The sequence below is a fragment of the Sturnus vulgaris genome, chromosome 1 (assembly GCF_052056855.1).
Source record: "Sturnus vulgaris isolate bStuVul1 chromosome 1, bStuVul1.hap1, whole genome shotgun sequence".
NCBI classification, from domain to species: domain Eukaryota; kingdom Metazoa; phylum Chordata; class Aves; order Passeriformes; family Sturnidae; genus Sturnus; species Sturnus vulgaris.
Genome location: NC_142243.1, coordinates 41,966,519 through 41,987,898, shown reverse-complemented (window position 1 = coordinate 41,987,898; position 21,380 = coordinate 41,966,519). Strand labels below are relative to the sequence as shown.

The following is a 21,380-nucleotide window of genomic DNA, read 5'->3' as shown; positions in this document are numbered from 1 at the left end:
ATGAACACTACAAACAATCATATTTTCTTCAGCTGGTACAGACTGAAGTCTTGAAATATGCTCACATTCCCATCTCTCTAGTAGCTGGTTTTGGAAATTGAGTCTATCCAGTTGCTGACACCTTGGTTGCAGGTATTCAGACCTCCTGTTCTGCTATCTGGCTTGTCCATCTTGGAGTTTATTAATGTTCACATACCCACACAGAAGAAAGAAATTGGATTTTACAAGGATAAAGGATAGTCCACAGTGATTAAGTGCAGGATTGAGACAGGTAAGTGTGCTGACCATCTGTCTCCTTGTATCTGCCCTATTAATCTTATTTTCCTTGTGTTTTAATGCACAAAATCACTTAGGTTGGAAAAGACCTCTAAGATCCACTCCAGTCTTGCACTGACCACCACCTTGTCAGCTAGACCATGGAACTAAGTGTCACATCCAATTTTTCCTTGGATGCCTCCAGGGATGGTGACCACACCGTCTCCCTGGGCAATCCAATGTTTAATAACCCTTTCTGTGAAGTAATTCCCCCTGAAGTCCAACCTGCACTTCCCCTTGTGCAGCCTGAGGCCATTTCCTCTTGTGTTGTCAGTGGCTGCCTGGGAGAAGAGGCTGCCCCTCATTCAGGTACTTGCAGAGGGTGAGAAGGTGCTCTCTGAGCCTCCTCTTCTCCACACTAAACCACACCAGCTACCTAGCAGCTCCTCATAGCACTTACTTTCCACACCTTTCCCTGGCTCTGTTGCCCTTCTCTGGGCTTTCTCCAGTGCCTCGATGTCTTTCTTGTAGTGAGGGGCCCAAAACTGAGCACAGGGCTTGAGGTGTGCCTTTACCATTGCTGAGCACAGGGGTCAATCACTGCTCTGCTCCTGCTGGCCACACTATTTCTGATACAGGCCAGCATGCCATTGGCCTTCTTGGCCACCTGAGCACACACTGGCTCGTGTTCAGCTGGCTGTCAGCCAGCACCCCCAGGTACTTTCCCACTGACCCGTTTTCCAGCCACTCTGCCCCAAGCCTGTAATGCTGCATGGAGTTTTTCTCACTTTTCTCCATCCTCCTGACCTCGCTCCGTCCACGCTGTTGGTTCTTCACCTAAGCATTGCATAATGCATTTTCCATACTTGGTTCCCTCTGAATCTTCTTGTACTCTGGATATCCTCCCTCTGTATTTCATCCAGTGCAGCTTTTGGAGCAATCCACAGCAGAGGAACATGGGTTTTATATAGCTTTGATTCAAGATAAACTGTCTGTGTGGGCTTCATCTTACCTTGCTTTAGCCAATTAAAACTTAGGCAGAGGTCTTCCACTGAAGCCCATTTAGGAGGAGAGAATCTTTTCCAAACTGAGCCCATCTATCTTAAGGCCTGTCTTATTCTAGAGTGAGATGAATCACTCTCTAGCAGTGCCTCTTTTTCTCCCTTAACTGTAGCCAAAACCTAGATAGCTAGCATAGGCTAGATGTCGATCTAACCTTTAGACTGCCAAAATGATGGGAATAGAATCCTACTTCCACATTTTATCCTCAGTGCTGAAGGCTGTGTCTCTGGGTAACATGTTGTACAGTTCAATGCACCTAACACTTCCTCTCAAGGAAGCTGTTGCTCCATTTATATGTGAGGCTCTTACAAAAATAACCAACTGCAGCCTGTAAACAGTGTGGGTCCTGGAAGAAAAATACTGTCAAAGATCAATCTAAGTCAATATACAGAGCTGGAACTTGGGAAATGGTAGTCTGTGTTAGTGATGTGTGTGGTATAAAGAAGATGGAGTGACCAGGGTTTGATTTTCTGTGATCCCTCACTAAGCCTTCACTAAGAGTGAAGCTCACAGCAGCCAGCAGCCCTGGATGTGCCCTGTGGAGTGCTACCCACTGGAGGAGCTGGCATCTGCACTGCAAGGGGGGCACTCTGCATTGCATCCTGCTGCTGCTGTCCAGGTGAGGCTCCCCCAGGAAGGAAACCTCTTTGACCCAAATAGGATGAATTTGTGTGCATTCTGCAAGAGTATTTGTAAGGCAAATTTGCACTAAAAATACCCTGTCCTGCTCACTAATGTACCTGAGTGATGTCTAGCTTTGGCATAGATTGTGATTAAGATCTCAGTCATTACTTCCTTTCTGTGTGACTCAGTTCCTTTCAGAGATTAAGGTGGAGATAATAGTATTTCTTCTTATCTGAGAAGTGCATTGAAATGTGAGGACGGACAGCACTGTAAAACTCCAAAATATAAGGAATTTTTCACTTAAGGGCTTTACTCCTTTTTCTTTTCCCTAACAATAGCTACTTAGCGATTTGTGTCTCTCCTTCTTACCTGCCTAGAGCATGACAAGTAGATGGATGTGGCTTTGAGAGCATCAGGTTTCTAAGAAAAATGAAAAATTTTTAAAAATAGTGTAGTTAAAACAGAGCTTTTGATTCTTTAGCTGTGCTGGTCGTGGAAGAAGAATGTAAGAAAGGTCTATAGGAGCATGAAGGAGAACCTAATGAAATGTGCAACAATATAGTCATGATAGAGAAAAATAAATATTTTTATCCCCATATATTTAATTTTATCGAATATTATATGATTTAATTATCAAAGCACAGTAATAACAACCCATGCAATACTAATGACTATTGGCAACAAGGCTCATGAGGATGCACAGTCTAATTGGCTTTAATGGGATGGATTTAATAATACATTGGATTAACATCTGTTAGAACAAAGTATAAAGATTTATTGTTCTCTGAATAAATATTGACCTCTTGCTCTCTGGTCAATAAATCTTAAGCTTGTGTCCACTTAAATTAGTATCTACTTATTACGTTAGCACTCTTCTGTTTCCTGTCACCAGCTTCACTGGGAGGAGAGGGGAGCTGCACTTTTCTCCTGCTACATCAAACTCATTTTTCAGGTAAACACTGAGCTTGCAGATGGAAGAAAAAAGGTCTGGGCCCTAAACTGTCCTTTCGTCACATAAAACTGCCCTTCCTTGCTGTTGCTTGCTGAGAAAATTCAGAAATGTTCAGAAAAAATCAATTACTATTAATGCCACAGAAAAGGTGTATAGCTTGCATCATCTGCACAATTAAGCAATCTTTATACTTGTGTGATGTTGTGAGTGGTGTCAAAAATATTTTTGGGGATGAGTGAGAGGAAATTCTGCTCCTTCATGTGTAGTGAGATACAAAGTTCTTTTTAGGACTTTGGATTTAATTTTGTGCTTCAGATATTTAAGCACAGATTCCTTTCCAGCTGTGAGAGTTTCAAGAGGAATGAGACAGAATATATTTCTTTTTCATGCCTACAAGGGAGGGATTTCTTGTTATTCTCCAAAGGGGTCAGTGTGGTTAAAAATATCTACAAGTCTAAGAAAATTATAATTGAGAAGCAGTCCTCTAAAAGCAGGAGAAAATCCTTGAGACTGATATCAATTAGCAGATATTTAGACCTTCCTTTCAAATTTAATAGATTATTTAATAGGTGATATTTATAAGGAAACGTGGGTTAGTCTAACTCTATCACAGGTGAATTTAGCTATAAAACTTGTGACTTCAATGGCAGAGTTCAGTTGGTGAATGTTGATTAATGTAGAGAATCTTTTCCAGACACACTGAACAATCAGAAAATTTATAAATTTTTGGAGGGAAATTATTTTTATTTATTGAGTTCTGCAGAACTTTTTCAATAAAGAAAGGTGAAATCTATCAGACTTTAATGGATGAGTTTTGTGTAGCAGATCATAATTGCTTTCAAAGCTCAAAACATTGTTCTTGCTCTCTCTCCTTCTCTGTAAGAACATTTGTTGGTGCAGAACCCTGACAAAAACATGCAAGTACTTTACCCTGCTTTTATTTTCTTTCTGATTGCATGTGATTTATAGGTAGATGTAGCACAAAGGGAAATTGTGGCATTTACCATGGTATGTAGGGAATACCTGGTCAGACTGGTGAAAGAATAAAGTCCTCAGAGCAATTTGGTGTATAGGATTAGAAAATTTCATCTGTGCTTCTGAATACTGAGCCATATCTATGTCTCTAAGGGTTTAGGCTCAAGGTTAGCAGATTTCTTATTGCATGTATTCCTTTGAGGTTACAAATCCTTGGAAAATGGATTCTAAATTTTGTGCCCAGTCAGTTGTTCCCTCTTTAACTGACCTTAAATTATCTAGGGATTGACTGCAGTCTAGTTCTACTTATCTAACACTGTTATTAATCATCATTACCTATACTTTGACTCTTTCGTTTGCAAATACTCATAGGTGCAAATCATTATTTTCCTTTCATTTTTCACCCTTTCAGACCTCAATAGAATTGCACATTTTGACACCCTAGAGATCCTGCTTTGTTCTTTCAGTTTCCTGGTTGTCCATGCATTAATCACAGAGGTTTGTAACACATATTTGGTTTCAGTTGAGATGAAAAAAAGATAAAACAGCTCACTTGGAATGAGGAGAGGAGCAAGGCTGACCTGGAGTGAACATTGTCTGGGGGCAAGATGTACATGGGAAAAATGTTGTGTTGATTTTCATAGGGCTCAGTGGCCTTTATTTCATAGGCATATCAGGCTTTACAGGAAGGAATCTCAGGTAGAAAAGCAATTTTGATAACTGACAATTATTGGCCTTGTATTTCACTGTGTAGAGGGGCAAATGGGATCATTTACTTTGTTAAACTGGGTGATCAAATTAGACAACTGCCTTGCTTTTGTGTTAGCATTTTGGGTCATGGTAGACACCATCCCCTCATGCTCCCCAAGGAATTGTATGCAGCCTCTGAGAAAGTCAGTATGATGAGGAGAAAGGAGAGAAAAGGAGAAAAAAACAAGTCATGAAAGTTACCTAGTTCTGCCGAAATACACATTTTTCCTTTGATCTGGTTAAGGAATAGGCATTGCTGCTCTATAGTTCTTACTTTACTGCAAATACAGAAGGTGCTCATATCTTATACCAGAAGCTGACTTGTGCAAATAGTAAATAAGATCTTAACAATGGAGAGTAATTCCAAGCTTCTGAATTGACGTTCTTTTTTCTACACTAGAGGCGTGTTGAGTTTTTGAACTTGTGTCACTACATAAGGCAACCATTTCCTGTTGTAAAGTGTTCCTCCCAGCCCCAGACATTCACATTGCACTGTGATTTCTTTATTCTCTCAGTGGAGTAGAATGGAATCTCAGCCCTGTGCATGCAAACCAAAAAGGATAGGTTTTTTTGTTACTCTTACTTTCAAGATGATATGCTACCCTTTCATCCTGGATGGAGAAGGGGAGTTTTGGCAGAGTTGAAAGACTGGAAATCCTAGTCACTAAAATGGGAACTTAATAAAATGGTGCACAGAAGAGCTTTGTGTATGCTCTTAAAAAAATGATTACTTTTATAAAACCACTAGTGCTCAACTCTTTTGAACTAATCAGAACACTGGAATCAGAGTGTTGTGTGCTAGCCTCTGGAGTTCTCTTAGTGCCTGCACTTTCTACACAGCTTATTAATAAGATCTTGGTAAAGCAACACAGAAATGACAGAAAAATAACAAGAATTCCGTGTGAATTGTCTTGAAAAACCACATGTGCTCAGACAGCAGCAGACATGGGACTGTGCACCTGGAAAACCGTGTTATTCACCAATGTACTTTTTAGCTGTAAGTAAAAACACACACAAACTTGTTCAAGTGCTGATTCTGTTCTGGAAGCTGTTTGTCCTGGCTCCTCCTTTTCAGAGGCCAATAAGATTAGTGTGAAAGCCTTTGTCTGAAGGCTATTTTCCCTTGCATAAATGACCAGCCTAAAGAAGCCATTGAAGACAATCAAAATTTGAAGCCAGCCGCTATCTCCTATTATTCAGGTAATTTTCAGGGATTTTTGGGATTTCATAACATGTCCTCTGGCAAAAAGCAGTGGATGGGAAGATGGTATATCATCATCATATGGTATATATGGTAGTGTGGACATATTGTGCAGCCCTGAGTGTGAGTAGAAGGTGCACAGAGAATGTTGGTACTGGGACAAAAATGCAGCAGCTTCTGTTCTTCTTTGATATGCTGGTTGCCCAAAGAACGTGGAAGTGGTTACTGCTATTTTGACAAATGCACTTATTTCTGCTTTTGTTGCGTGGTATGGCACAAGGGGAGCACTGGTGCAATCGTGTAAGGCAATAATTTATTAGTGGTTTAGGGATGTGGGCCCAGAACAAATTCTAGACAAAAGAAAAACATGTTTGGGTTTTACAGAGAGCCTTGGCTACAGGAACAAAGCTGTGATTGGGTGTGCAAATATTTGGTATTTTGATTGTCCTGGTTGCTGTGACAGCTGACAAATGGTCTGAGTTTGTTTTTAATTATCACCAAGAGGGGAAAAGCCTGTTTTAAAGCCAGCAGCTGATGTTGCAGCAAAAGGCAAGAAAAGATATTTAACAGTGGAGAATATACTTTCTTGGTGCTAAAATATGATGAAAGCGCTATTACTTAATATTTATAGTATTTAGCTAGTTTTGTGATTACAGCCAACCAAGGAAAGTGTTTTGTTCATTTGTATTGCATCCAGTGATGGATATTAAAATGTCAGGCTACTGTTCTTACTTGACTGGTATAATTGATATCAAGCTTATCTTCTGCAGCCACACTGGGAAATGCAGCAGGCATGCTGTGGCAGGTGTTTGTGAGACCTACTTAACACAGAAATGATAAAATGCATATATCATACCTTGTGGATGCTCTGCCCACTTGTATCAGGGCGTAGCAGGTTGGACAATTGCAATAGATAGAATCACAGAGTCATGGAATCATTAAGGTTGGAAAATACCTTTTGGGTTCATTTAGTCCAACCATTACCCAGCACTGCCAAGTCCATCACTAAACCATCTACATTGGCTTTTAAATATACTTTTAAATATACTCAACCACTTCCCTGCGCTGACACCTCCAGTGCCTGAAAAACCTTTCAGTGAAGAAATTTTCCAATATATTCCACCTAAACCTCCTCTGGTAAAACTTGAGGCCATTTCCTCTTGTCCTATTGCTTGTTACTTGAGAGAAGAGACCAACCCTCACCAATGTATGAACACATAAAAACTTCACTGTTCTGAAGGGTTATATAGGAAAAAAGAAGCGTGTTACCCAAAAGAGATGTAGTAATTTGTCCAAACAGCCTCTGGCAGGGTTTGAGCCCAGCCCTATTTGTGGAGTCTGTATCCAAACCACTTCAAACCACTGTTCTATCATTTAAGCAAGATAAGAAACTATGTTGTGAAAAAACCCTGAAATTAAAAGATAATTATGTAAAAATTTAAGATTGTGTCCAAATACTTAATAAATTGGGGTTTTATTGACTTTTTAATTTTTTTGTTGGCAATTGCTGTACAATAGTTGTTTTGTTATGAATATGCATGAATTCAAACTGGTAATTTCTAGCAGGAAGAATAACTTGTCAGATTTTGAACAGCCAATAGTTGCCTTTTAAGTAAAAATCATGAACTTCCAAATAAAAATTTGCCCCTTCTTTGGGGAGACAAAATAGATTTTTGTGGTCAGATGAGAGGGACTGTTCTGTATAAATTTGTCTTTCATTGCAAGGAACAATTTAGACAAGGGCACAAAATGTGTTTCCCATATCTGTGAAATCGTGAGAATGTGATCTTTCCCTTTTGTGAGAAGGGCAGCTTTTTTGTCTTTCAGCTACGAATCTTCAGCCAGTTTCTCATGTGGTATTCTGTACCTTGGAAAATTTAATCAAGGCTGTATTTGAGGAAGAGAAATAGTTTGAGCTGCTAATATGCTCCTGTTCTTCCAGTGCTGTCTAGCCTGCTTTTATGGATCCCTAGAAAGGTTATTGATTTACTGTGAATGTGGCTTTCTGTAGCAAAAGCTGAAGGCTGTTTGCAAACTGCCACCTGAAGCAGAAGCTTAAGCAGGAAATTTAGATAATTGCTTTCTGCTTCTATTGAAGTCCGTGGCAATTTGGAAATTAATATCAGGAGAAGCAGAATGGGGTCCTGTGACTGGGAGTTACTGCTGCCAGCAACTGGAAATACTCTTCAGCTTTATGTTGTGGAGATGCTCAACCACCTGGGAACCGTTTAAAAGATTTGGAAAAATATTTCTGATAGCAGTTGCCAATATTAACACTAGTTTTGGTAGGCTTTCTGTCTTTGCAGTACTTGCTGGGTTAGCACATTTAGACTCATCCATACTACTCAAAGCTGTTCACATGGGATGTCCAGACAGGTTTTGCCAACAGAATGGGCAGTCCCATGAGTTTTCTCATAGTTTCTGAGGGACAGAAATTCTACAGATATTTTATTTAAGCAGTGTCAGCACTTTTGATCCCACATACTTATGGTTGTGCAAACAATGAATTCTTTTTTTGCTTGGCCATTGAATTGAGAAACTGGAAGAAATTCTTGGTTTTAGTTGACCAGAAAGTTGTTTTCAGGCAAGCTAAAATGAAGCAATTTGCATAGTTTCAATTTTCTTAGTCCTTTTCTACAGACTTTAATAAAGATGGGTCGATTTCCAATTGAAGTTTTAATTGAAAACAGTATTTTGAAACAAATACTCAAAATATGTTTGTTTCCAAAGTTCAGAAAAAGTTTAGTTTTTTTCTGGTTTCTTTATTTTTCTGGCTGATGATATCTTAGGCTATTTTTCAAATTCACTTTTTTTCCCCCCTGAAGCAATATATTTTCATAAATGCATTGCTTAGCAGAATATTTTTACCCAGGATTGCTAGCAATTTTGCAACTCACTCCTTTTGTCTTAGCGTTTAAGCAAAAAAACCCCCAACCATAACGTTGCTTCTAAAGCTTATAGCCTCTTGCCTACAGTTTGGAAAAATGGTTGTGATATGTAACATCAGGCATGACTAGAGAAATCCATCTGGAGTCTGTGAGAATGAAGGCAGTACAGGTGGCATCCAGGTAACAGAGGTACAGTGTCAGGGGTGGGGAATATAATTTGTGATGGCACAATTTGAAAATACTCAATGAGATCACTTACAGATTAAAGGAGGTTACTAGACAAAGAAACTTATAATCAAGGTTGACATGGTCTTGCATTATCAGCAAGCCAGTCTGCAGTTGTCCAACCTGAGCTTTCTTGCACTTTTAACATATCTGTTAATTGCAATTGACAGGGACAACATTAGCACAGAAAATAAGGGGTTAATTAAAACCAGTGGGTGTCAATTTCTTTGTTTTAGCAAAAAAGAACAAGATAGCATATTTTTTGGGAAATTCTGCTTTTCTTTAGCACAATTTGTTTGGCCATCCATACCCAGCAGCACCAGTGCAGTTGGGGCTGGGGGCTCAGTGCATTTACCTCGTGTGAACAAAGGAGCCAGATTACTCTGCTCTGTTCTTTTGCATCAGAAGGTATCTGCTATTTTGAACTAAGTGTACGAATTGAACTACAAACTGGTGATAGTGGGGTGTGTATTTTAGAAGTCAATGTGATTATGTGCTTTGAACAAATCAAGTGCTCTGTTATCTTGCTGCAATTTTTCTTTTTTTTTTATTAGAATAAAATTTACAAACCAGTTCTTCTTACAAATGTTCATAGTGTTCACCAGAAGGCAGCTAATGGTGAATGAATTCCAAAGCATAATACTGTGCCATAACTAATGGAGTGAGAACATTACCTATTTAAAGAGCTGCTCTGAAGGTTTCACTTTGCACAACAAACCCCTGTGCTAGAAGGCTGTTCTTGGCCTAAGAACAAGGTTTGCATACCTTGACCAAGGTGAGAATGGTTTAGGAGGCCTTGCTATTTGGAAGAAGAAATTTTCTCCAATAGGGGTTTCATCAACTCCTCTGAATACTATTTATTGTCCAAATTTGGGAACTAACTCTTGGAAACACTAGGTATGGAATTCTTCTGCTGAGAATATGCTCAATCCTTCTGTTGTGTCAGTCTGTAATGGTGGTTGCTGAAGTGTGTTATGCTGTTATGACCTGAGCCTGATGGAGATTCTTAAAGTGTTGGAGAAATTTGGATTAAATGTCACTGATGAGTCAATTAGTAGGACACAGTGGTTTAAAGGTAAATGTTGCTCTGTGGTGTGACTGTGCAGAATCACTTTTCTCAAGGATACTTGAGATATGGAGAAGGAGATACATTGTTCTTCTGATCCCCCTGGTGCACTAAATACTTCAGCTGTAGTGTCTAAGCTGATCCCAGCTACTTATCATACTGCTCTGTGTGTATATGTGCTGGGAAGAAGCACTGACATCTTCCATGTAAATATGTATGAAGATCAGCTGTGGTCTGGACTCTTGATAGAAACAGCTTAAAGTTTAGGGCTAAAACTTTTTATTGTTGGTAGTGTGGCTGAATGCTGGCTGGGAGTGGGAAAAGAGATTACCCTGTCACTCAAGTAGATAGAGAAGGAGCTGAACTGCTCTGCAATCTTTGGTCTATTTTAAAAAGCTCTGCTATTGGTAGTAAGGGAAGTAGGACCTGATACAGCCCTCATGTAGCTCTGCACAGGCAGACTGTGATGCACCCATCAGTCCTTAGGAAAAGCTCCCTGGGCTCTGGCTGCACAGTGCAATGTGGGAAATTCTGCTGTAGAATGGCCTTGCACAAATGGCACCTCCTCCCCACATTCCTAGAAGAACCTGTCTGATAGATTTTATGGTGCTGTAGTGTTTGAAACAATAGTCTCCAGGGTGGATTGGCAGGGGAGGCTAGCAGTGGGAAGGAAGAGGTAAAGGGAGCAAAGGAGAGAAGAGACCTTTGAGTTCAGGATATATTACACTTAAAATTCTGAGACTGCTCCATGGATGGGCCACATAAAGAATTAGATTTACAATTTGAACTAAGATCCGTAAGAAAATAATTGGACTGGTGAAGCAATCTCACTCTCACTAAATTGCTTTCCAAGGAGCCTATCCTGAATGGGGCTGTGCAGCTCTTTCTGATATTTGAGCATCCTCATTTCTCATTGACTTCAGTGAGAATTAAACTCATTGAACTCCTCACTAGGCAATTAGTTTCTTCTAGGTCTAATTTTTCTGCTGCAAAGTGGTAGCTGCCTTTCCCTTCTATTAGCAGTCATACCCTGTGCCACTCAAGTCCAAGCCTCAGCATGCAGGCATCATTTAATGGTTCTTTTGTGAGACATGTGCTTAAGCATTTGAACATAGATTCTGTTCCTTATTGTTTTCTGTGTTACACTAACTGCACCACTTTAGCAAAAGCAACACGCAAAATATGTGATGGAAAAGCTTTCCAAAACTAATCCTGTCAAAAGCTTAGATCAGTTTTTTGCTTTGTTTTATGTATGTAGGAAGAGTTTATTTTGCCTTCAAAAAGGGATGAACACACTTCAAATTAAGAGGACAGCTTCATTAGCATGGAGGATGAATGAGATAATAAATGAGATCATGAAAGTGAGGTTTTTCTACCTTTCCTTTCCATGAGAGAAGACCTGCTGAAACACAGTATATTTACAGTCCTCAAATTACTCGAGCTGTAAATGTTTTTGCTTTCATGGCCTCTGTTTGTGCTACTGCACATTTTGGGATGATGGATTATGGAGGGCCAGGTGTTGGGATGAAGAGAATCAATAGCGTGATACAAAAGATGAAATAACTGTGATGGAACATCAATAAAGGCTAAAAGCTGCCATAGGGATTTGAATCTTAAAGAAGAGTCTGAGAAAGTGTATTAAGAAGAATTCGCTTCTCCCCTTGCACTTGTAATGTCTTTATTCCATGAGCAGAAATCACCTGGGGGCTCTGTCAAGGACAGAGGTAGAGGAATGTTTTCTTTTCTGTGTGTACATGGTGTCCAGCACAACACCTCTGGGGCACCATGTCACAGTGTCAAGGTAATGTGAGGACACATTACCAGCTGGTGTGTCCTGACTGTGGGTGCAGTTTTGAATGTTTGGGCTGAAGTGGAGAGGATTTTATTTTTTTTAAGAAATAAATTAAATTAAATTTGTTATTAATTTGCACACTACTCCCACAAGCAAACTAGATGAATACACTTAGAAGTAACTAGTTGCAGTTCACGTCTGTGCTGTTGGGACATTGGTCTGAGGAAATGGCTGCTCCTCTGCTGCTGTGACCTGTTCTCAGGGGACCTGGCCACTAAAGAAACACAGTAAAGCTAGGCTGTTAGTGTTGAGAACCTCATCTGTTTCTATCTAAGCAAAAAAGACTACTGAAATATGTAATGAAAAAATAAACCTATTAGGTAAGTTTGGCATGATCACTTTTCTTTTGCAAATCAGGCACAACTGAAATAAATTAATGCAGAAACCAGGGTTAGGTCACATACCTATTTTCTTAGTTCAAAGTCAAACCATCACAAAGAGAAGAAGAGGAACACACTCTTCTGAAATACCTTGGTGTTATTACGAATAAATTAAAATGCAAGACCTTTCAAAAAATACTCCTCTCAAAATACTTAGTTCTGCCTTCCAAGGAATAGTCTAGCAATGCATTTAAGCTTATGACCTATTTCAAGCATGACAATGCAGAACTATTCACATGCTTTAAGCTATGCACAAAATTAATTGGCTGAAATTAACAGCCCTTCTGGGATGAGGTCAAATGCTCTGCTATAAGGACCTGACTCTGCCAATCTCACTCATGAGTTTTTTCTGCAGTAAGACAGCCATGGGATTTCATTCCATGCAACACAAGACTGGTGTAGCCAAAAGCTACTCATGTCTTAAATCTACAAGATGAAATCTTAAGCACCAGGATGAGGCCTTGTCCTTTAATATTGCATCACACTGACTTTTTTGGCAACTTTAGTTTCACGGGGTTTCAGTGCAGAATGTCCTCTAGGGACAGCTGCTCTGCAGATGTGGTGGAGAAGGGTCATCCAGGGCAAGAAAGCATGCTTAGCCTAGTTAGCACAAGGAGACAAACCCTGCCTTTAACCAGCTGTGGCTCATGTTCTTCCTGAGTTCAAAACTTTGATCTAAAGCTGGAAGACTAGTGACCTTAACCCAGCCTTTTCCATGTCAATGATGAATGCCTCAAGCACCAGGGTTTAGATCTTGGTACAATTTTTCCAGGAACTGCAGAACACAGGGGTCTGAGTGCTTTAAACATGCAGGTCTGAGCTTGGCTTTCCTGGGGGGCGGCAGAGGGGAAGACAGGCAAGGAGTGTGAATCTCAGAGAGTTCAGAAAAACTTTTTAAGTCACAAAATACACTTCCTGCCCAAACATGCTGTATTTCTGAGCGTGACATCGAACCTTTTTTTTTTTTTTTGTCTCTACTTTCAGGTTGCTCCTATAATTAAGGAGAGGATGATGAAGAAGGGCAGCATGATGCTTGGGTACCAGCCTCACCGGGGCAAAGTCAACTTCTTCCGCCAGGTGGTTATCAGCCCTCAAGTTAGCCGAGAGGACATGGACTTCCTGCTGGATGAAATCGAGCTTCTTGCTAAGGACTTGTAGCTGTAGGTCCACAGCATCAGGTGCTGCTCATGTGTGATATTTATGGAGGAAGAGTGGCAGCAGCATTCTGGTGCTATTTTGGGAAAGGTAGTAAAAAGCTTGGCATATAGTTTGGAGACTGTCATTTTACAGATTGATGTTGAGAACTTTACAAGTAGAACACCCCTTCACAGGAAAGTATTTGCTGACAGGGGCTGGGGGCAGGCCGGTGCTTCCAGCACCATTGCTGCCATTCTGGGAAGTGTTTCCTCAAGAAGGGAGCACTTCTGAAAGTGGTGTCTATGCCCCAGGAAAGGCAGCTATTTACTGGGTGCCTGTGCACAGTGCAGCTCTAACTGGTCACTTATGTATGCAGGCAAAATTCCTCTGAAGCTGCTATTACGAGTGGATTTGTCAGTGAGCCTTAAGTTGCTAGTTAATTCTCTTCTCTGCTCTGTCAATATTTTAGTTTGGTAATTAACATGAGAAGACTGGAAATTGTGAACTTATATGAAATGAGTTCCTCAAGGCCACCTAACTAGGTGGATTGCCCAGGTTTTCTGCTGTGAGCACAGGCAGACAGTTCATTGAGGCTCAGTCATCACACCTGGAGGTTTGCAGGAACCTCCTGCACAAAACCCTGAGTAACCCATGTTGACCCTGCTGGGAGCAGGTTGAACCAGATGACCTTTCAAGGTCCCTTCCAACCCACAGGATTTTGTGAGTTTGTGAAACACAGTCATTTGATCCAGTTAGTGTTTGCCAGTGTTGCCCACCCAAAATATCACCACTTAAGGAGAGTCTGAAAATATTGGAATAACATTCAGAACTTCTTATTTTGTTAACAGGAATTACCTATGATTTCTGAGCTGCTGTTCACCTTCATCTATTTTTTAAAGTGTAAAGATTTATTTAGAACCGTTTAGATGCACTTTAAAATTTTAACAGAGAAAAAATATATATTTACGCAGAAGATACATATTTTTATGCATGGTGACTTTATATTAATAATATAGAAAAACTGCTTATTTGTCAGTGCTTGTTTATATTTTCCTACAGATTTGAGATATTCAATCTTACGTTACCAGTGTATAATTTGTAATTTTACTCTGAAATTACAGTAGTGGTGATCAGAGAAGGTCTTCCAGTGATTTTAGGATGTGAACAGTTTGAACATTTTTGATCAATCTTAAGTTACAAAATTAAGTTCTGCACTTCGTCTTTGTCATAAGAATTTGACTTTACTTTTCACCTGTTTTTTATTCCATAAAAAGAATCCATTTTATAAAGATAGAAATGTATTCCTTGTGATGAAGTTGTTGCAGCAAACCAATGGAAATAGCCATGTCTTTCACCTTGTAATCAACATCTACTCAATGTTAATGCTTTGCTGTTTGTTCCTTATTCTGTATTTGAGGTAACACTGACCAGTATGAACCTTTCTGCTATAATGTTTTCTGTCCTCCTGAAATCTGTTTTAAGACACAATGCTTCCTTGTTTTCATTTCCTACATTGTACTAAGATCCCACATGGTACGAAATTCCTATTTCCAGTCTCCAGGGTGATGGTGTGCAAAGCTTAACAAGGTCATGGTAACCAAGGAGGCCACACTGTCAGAGCAGTAGTTAAGAGCAAGGGTCACCTGCAGCCCTTGACAGGTGCCTTTAACAGTGCCCTGGAAGTGGATATACTTGTGCTATCATAGGGATCCACTGGACTTTAAGCAAAACCCATGTTGATAATAAAATGAATATCACAACGTGGCCCCTGGATTTTGCTCATTAACACCCCCAAAACACTCCACCAGTTATTGATGGGGTGTGCTTCTGGCTATACCAGAACTTATTCTGGTCTTGGAAAACCTAAATTCAGAGCCCATAAGCCCTTTTTTGCCTCCCAGTCACTTGGGATGAGTTTAGAGGGCACAAGGAATGTTGCATGAAGGAGATGACTTTGCTCTTTCATCTTGAGTTAGACAGGACCATTACCCCTTCTCCTTCTCTTTTTTTGACCTTGAAGGGAAGGACAGAATACAATGAGAGGATGTTTTGTTTACGGTCCAGATTCTTGGTGAGCATTTGATTTTTTGATTCATGGAGAAATTTTGACACTTTTCATCAGCTAAGGATTTGCTCTGTGGTGTTTTGTGACACCACCACTATCAAAAAAGTGTTACTGTATTGCTTCTTTCCATGTTCTTAGTGCGTTTCTCTGTTTCCAGACACTGTGACACTCATGGCACATGTCAGGTGGAAGTAACACGGTTCCTTTCTGTAGCAGTAGTGGCTATAGTGTTTTTAAATTAGAGTAAACTGGAACTTTTTCCATAGTTGCAGAAAATCAGTCTCTGATCAACATGTGCACTGATTTCTTTGAAGCTATAGGTTAACCTTCCAGTGTGATGTGAGTACCTTATCCAATCTCCATATATTTTCCATTGTTTCTGACGCCTTACCATGTCCCAGGTGCTCAATAAGATGGTTTCATTTCAAGACTAATGTAATTTTCTCATAGTTGCTTATGTAGGAGTAGTATGTACAAAAGGTCTATTTTGTAGATGGTGATTTTAATAAAAACTGAAGTAAATGATAACCTTATAAATACAGGCTGTGTTTGTCATTTGTCAATCTAAAACTGCATATAAAAATATAGGTGGTAACTCTAAGCACTCCAGATAAATAGCACTTCATCTTAAAATGTGAAACTTAGTTTAACCTCGCTTCAGGATGTGGTTTATCCGTGTGCTGTGCCCACATCATCGTTTATAAACATTTTGGGTGAAAACATGTCACGATTTATCTTACTCCTGATTTCAAATGCAGAAGCTTAATTGTGCAGAAAGACATTTAATTTTTATTTTTTTTTGCTATTCTAGCTAGTTGAGGTTGGACCATGAACTCCCTCTCCTGGTTACTGGCAAGCTCCATCTCTCAGGATGTTAAACAAAGTTCTGGAAGTAATGAGGTACATGCCTAAATCAGTGTAGAAGCTGATCCATTTCTTACCTATAATTTCTTGTGTCTACTTCTAATAGTGTTTACAATAGAAAAGGAAAGAAATATTTAGACAGAAGGGATATGGAGGCAGATTTTACTCTTAGTTGTCTGGCTGCATCTTGTGAGAAATTTGGGCATTTTGTGATGGGTCCATGTGCAAAATCACCCACATAAATCACTGTGCTTAGAGCTAGCAGTCCCTGTCTCAGGACTTCTAATATGATTTTCTGTGATTAATGAACACTAATCATCAGAGTCTGGTTACATATGCTTTTAGTGCTTCTAACTCCCACTCATTTAACTGGAAACCCTTTCTGATTGGACCCTGAGTCTCATCACTGGGATCTCTCATTTCAACACCAGTTGGCACTCTGAATATCTCAGTTAACCTGCTCGAGGTTCATGCCTAGAGATTCAGATTTATCTTTATTTTTGTGAGACTGGATTGAAATGTATTTTCATTTGTATCCTTCAACGATACATTAAGATGCTTTTCAAACATAATTTGACCTGTCCTTAAAGGACAAGCAATGTCCTTTAAGAAAAGCCTAGTAGAACTGGTAGAGTTGCATTCCCAGAATGCCAAATAAGAGTATGTAAAAACCTGTTATGTGCCTGAAGCTTCCTCATACACACAGCCTACAGCACTGATTCATGCTGAAATAATTCTTATTTTTAAAGCTCCAGGTATTGTGACAGGGCTTAGAAAACTGCTATGAAATGTTGAAGGCAGAGGATAATAATTCAGAATTGCTAAATGTTGAGTTTGCTCTCTCCTGTTAGCTCACACATCAGCTCTGTGACAAGCCAAAAGTGAACTAAAAGTGACATTTGAGTCCCATATTTTCCACAGTGCCAAATCTTCCCAGCCTCTCTTCCCCGTTGGCTACTTCCATGTTTTTTCAGTGGCTGAGTGACATGTGGAAAATCAATTGTTGGAAATCAGATGTTGAAGGTATGGCCCACTCATTCCTGCCCTCCTTTCTGTGGTGTAACTGGTAAATGCCGGTAATTATTTGAGCTTATGAGCACTATATCTAGTGCAGTAACTGCTAAATATTGCTACTGTTAAATCCTGAAATAATGCAATTGCACACGTTAATTTTGTCTTAATTGCTCACGCTAATTGCAGGTTAGATGCAATCAAAGCCACACTGCCTGACAAATGCACAGTGTACACCACAAGAAACCCTGGTGGAGGGGTTTTCTTTCTTTAAATTGAATCTAGTCTCCCACAATTACATGTTTTTTCTTCAGATGTACAATTAGATGTTATTACTCTAATTTTGTAACTGCACAATAATCAACCAAAAAATTACTTTGAGAAATAAAACAAAACAAATCAAGGAAATTTGCTCTGCAAGAGGAACAAAAAAGAGAATGTCAAAGGTTTCAAGGCAAGCCCACAGAAGAAAACAATGGCTGTGTGAATTATTAACCTCTGCTAAGTGAATTGCTCTGAGCCTGTGCTGCAGGAGAGGAGCAGGGAAGCTGTTCCAGTCACGGAATCATCAAGGAACTTGTACATGCCCTGGCACTGGAGCAATGTGCCCCAGCATCCTAGAGAAGCCCTTCCACAAGTCTGCATCTTTGTAGTTCATTGACAATTTTTGTATGTACCAAGATAAAGTTTGTTTTAAAACGGTCTTAGTAAGAAAAGTGACACTGAAAGGGTAATCTTTTAAAAGTCCGAGAGAGAGGACCACTTTCAGCCTTGGTAGCTCATGTACAACTAAAGAACAATAGATCACATTTCTAAAATTCATTGAAGAAAACTTGTAAAATCTTTATTTTATCAAGGATGAAGGCAAATAACAGAAAGGTATGGACTCAATCTGTCAAACACATGTTCTGTTTCGATGAAGTAATTTCTTTCTTGTGACTTTTTAACTTGTACAAAGCTATTTAAAAATGGAAAGTATGATGAAAAAACTTCCCATGAAATAGCGCAGACCCATGGAAAGTAACATTTTTCTTTAGGACTGTGCACAACACTGTTCTTCCAAGAAACTCTCACCCAGCTTGTCATTCTGGGAAGTGACTCCTTAAATCTGTCAGGCACTGACACTGGCAGATTTATCCATCCCTTCTTTTCATGCCAGCTGATATGAATTTTTATTCTTTCTTTGTTTCTGTACCCTCTCTCATGCCTGTAAATTTTTTTCAGAGGGATATTTTCAGTATTTGGAGCTATAAGGAAAAATGTCAGAGTAGCATAAGGGCTAAGATTGAAAGCTGAAGCAAACGTAGTGCTCAGGTTATCTTGATGGAATATTTTGTCTTCCTTTTTCCAGTAAGGGATTTGTCCAGATGCTCAGATGATGAGCAGCCACTGCTTCTGCTGGAACTGTGGTAACACCAAAATCAAGACTTCACATGGGAGATCAAGTTTGGCCTTGAGAAACTGAATAAGACAAAGAGTGGCAGAGAGAAATGTCCTCTTTTACCAATGAATGATACACAAGGAACTTGAAACTTCTATTTTTGTAAAAACTTGTACCATAGATTTAGAAAAAATGTGGAAGGAGTCACTAACAGGCGTTAACAGGAGACAGCAGTGAGTGAAAAATGGGGCATACTCTGAAACTGGCTTAGCAGATGGAGATGCTACTAGACCAGCCAGACAGCTTTATGGGAATAAAAACTTGATTTTCTAGACTGGACTATTCAAGTATTTGCTGTTTTATCATTTGAGACAGTCTACATAAGATGGGAAGTGGGACTGAAAATGTAAAGTGAATAGGACTACTAGTGAAAGATGAAAATGAGTAATGGGGACAGGAGGATACTTTGGTATTGATTCTGAGCTACTCTAACTTCATACTGTTACCACTAACTTTTCCAGAAAGATCAGACATACATTCATGAAATTTGCTGATGAAGTTTTCTTGGAAATTTTAGAGTTTGACATGCATGGAGAACTAGGTGATTTCTAAGTATGTGTGACACAGGAGACAGTTAAAAAAGTGCAAAATCTTTGCGGACTTGCAAAAAGCAGCAAGTAATTTTTTGTGTACGGTAGGAACAACTAAACGCTTGCAAAACAGAAAATTATGAAGAGAAGTATAATGATGGTATAAAAAGCCGTGTATGAGTTAAGCCTAAATGACATGCAAATAAAGCCACCCAGCCAAGAAATTCAGTGGTCATCAAAGCAGACCTGGCCTCTCATCTGGAGCACAGCAGCAAGGAAACTCTAGCTGGACAGCAGGCTCAGTGGCTGGTCCAGCTCTGTTGTACCTCAGGCTGTGAGCAGAGAACAGTGAAAATATTAATTGGTGCTACAGAGCCAAAGCATAGCACTGCAGAGTCGTGTGCTCCATCTACTGGTGTATCCTCTTGTACCCACTTGCACCACACTCAGGAGGTCTCTCCCAAGGGCACTCCTGGACCTCTCACATGTGGCAGAGAAGGGAACTGGAAGATCTTGGGATTTTTTTGGCAAAAAATATTTTTCAGAAAACGTTGCTTTGCTTGTGGCAGTCTCCTTTGAAAATATTGGATTTTGATGGACTTCAGGGAAAAATATGCAGACCTCTGATTATTTGTTTTTAGCCTGCCTAAATAGTGACCAAAATGTGTTTCCATGCTGTGTAACCCATTATGACACTGGTATATTTGAGGCATCCGAGATGAGCAATGGAGGATTCATGGCAACATGAAAAATTCACTTCCCTGATACTCAGCCAATAATTCCTAACCCTTGCTTTTTACCAAGGTAAAAAATGGAGTTCAAGAGTGTGCAAACCTCTTTTAAGTTGTATGGCTTCAGAATGCTCAGTTTCCAGGCTTGATTTTATCATAGAATCATAGAATAAGCTGAGTTATTAAGTTAAGGAAGGGACTCATCAGGATTATCAGTTCCTGGACCTTCGCAGGACACCCCAAGAATAACCCCATGTGCCTGAGAGCACTGTTCAAACACTTCTTGAACTCTGTCAGGTTTGTGCTGTGACCACTTCCCTGGCGAGCCTGTTGCAGTGCCCAGACACCCTCTGGGTGAAGAACCTTTCCCTAATATTTGACCTAAACCTCTCCTGACCCAGCTTCATGCCATTTCCTTGAGTTCCATCACTGGTCATGAGACTGAAGAGATTTGTAGCTGCTCCCCTCCCGCCGCTTTTCTCCCGAGGATGCTGAGGATCACATTGAATTCTCTGCTCAGCCTCCTCTTCTCCAGGCTGAACCAACAAAGTGACCTCAGCCACTCCTCACCAGGCTTTTCCTCCAGACCCTTCAACATCCTTGTTGCCCTCCTCTGGACACTCTCTAAAAATTTAATGTCTTCTTTATATTGTGGTACACAAAACTGCACCCACAATTCCAGATGAGTCTGCACCACTGCAGAGTAGAGCACGACATTTATTCAGAAGCAATCCAAATGTCAGGGTTTTTTATCATATTTTCCTTTCTGTGAGAAATATCAATGTTCTATAGGGAGTTGCAAAAGAGGATTTCCTGCCCCCAAGCTCCAGCACATTTTGCAATTTCCCACAGAACAAAATTTCCAGCTTCTTGGCCACTCTGAACTCAAACATTTAGAGGAATTGATTGAACACAGCCCTGCAACTTCTGTGGCAGGAAAAGATCTCAAGATCTCATTGAGAAAATATGACCTCCATCCTGAAACAGGATCGGTGATATCAGAGAACTAGTGTCCAACATTTTCCTAGTCTATAATTCATGACCAAAAATTCTGGAAAATCTGCAGCCTTCTCACGAGGTTTTTGTAATGGATGTTTCAGATTTTCTCTTATGTCCTTGATCACCACCATAATTAGGGTTAACAAGTATTTTCCCCCTTTGCGTTTTCTACATTTTTAAAGATTATAATTTTATTCCCCCTTAATTGTCTTCTTGTCTAGTCTTGCACTGCAGTCATTCCTCCAGTGTTTCCTCAGAGGCCATGTTTTAAAATCTTCTGATTATTCTGTCCAAAATAAGACCGAACTTTACCAGGTTTTGAGAGTGGCAGGATCACTCTCTACATCTCTCAGCTACCACTGCTGTTTATCC

At 39.9% G+C, this 21,380-nt stretch overlaps 1 protein-coding gene across 3 annotated transcripts in view; it reads left to right on the top strand.

The window, feature by feature from the left end:
• Nucleotides 1-15,971, top strand: part of GADL1 (GAD like acidic amino acid decarboxylase 1) — a 113,571-nt gene extending 97,600 nt beyond the window's left edge. For all 3 annotated transcript variants that reach the window (XM_088164455.1, XM_014884074.2, XM_088164453.1), the window contains one exon: nucleotides 13,215-15,971. In XM_088164455.1, the coding sequence (XP_088020581.1) occupies nucleotides 13,215-13,388 (174 nt within the window). In that variant the 3' untranslated portion in view covers nucleotides 13,389-15,971. The remainder of the gene's footprint in view (nucleotides 1-13,214) is intronic.
• Nucleotides 15,972-21,380: the final 5,409 nt, after the last annotated feature.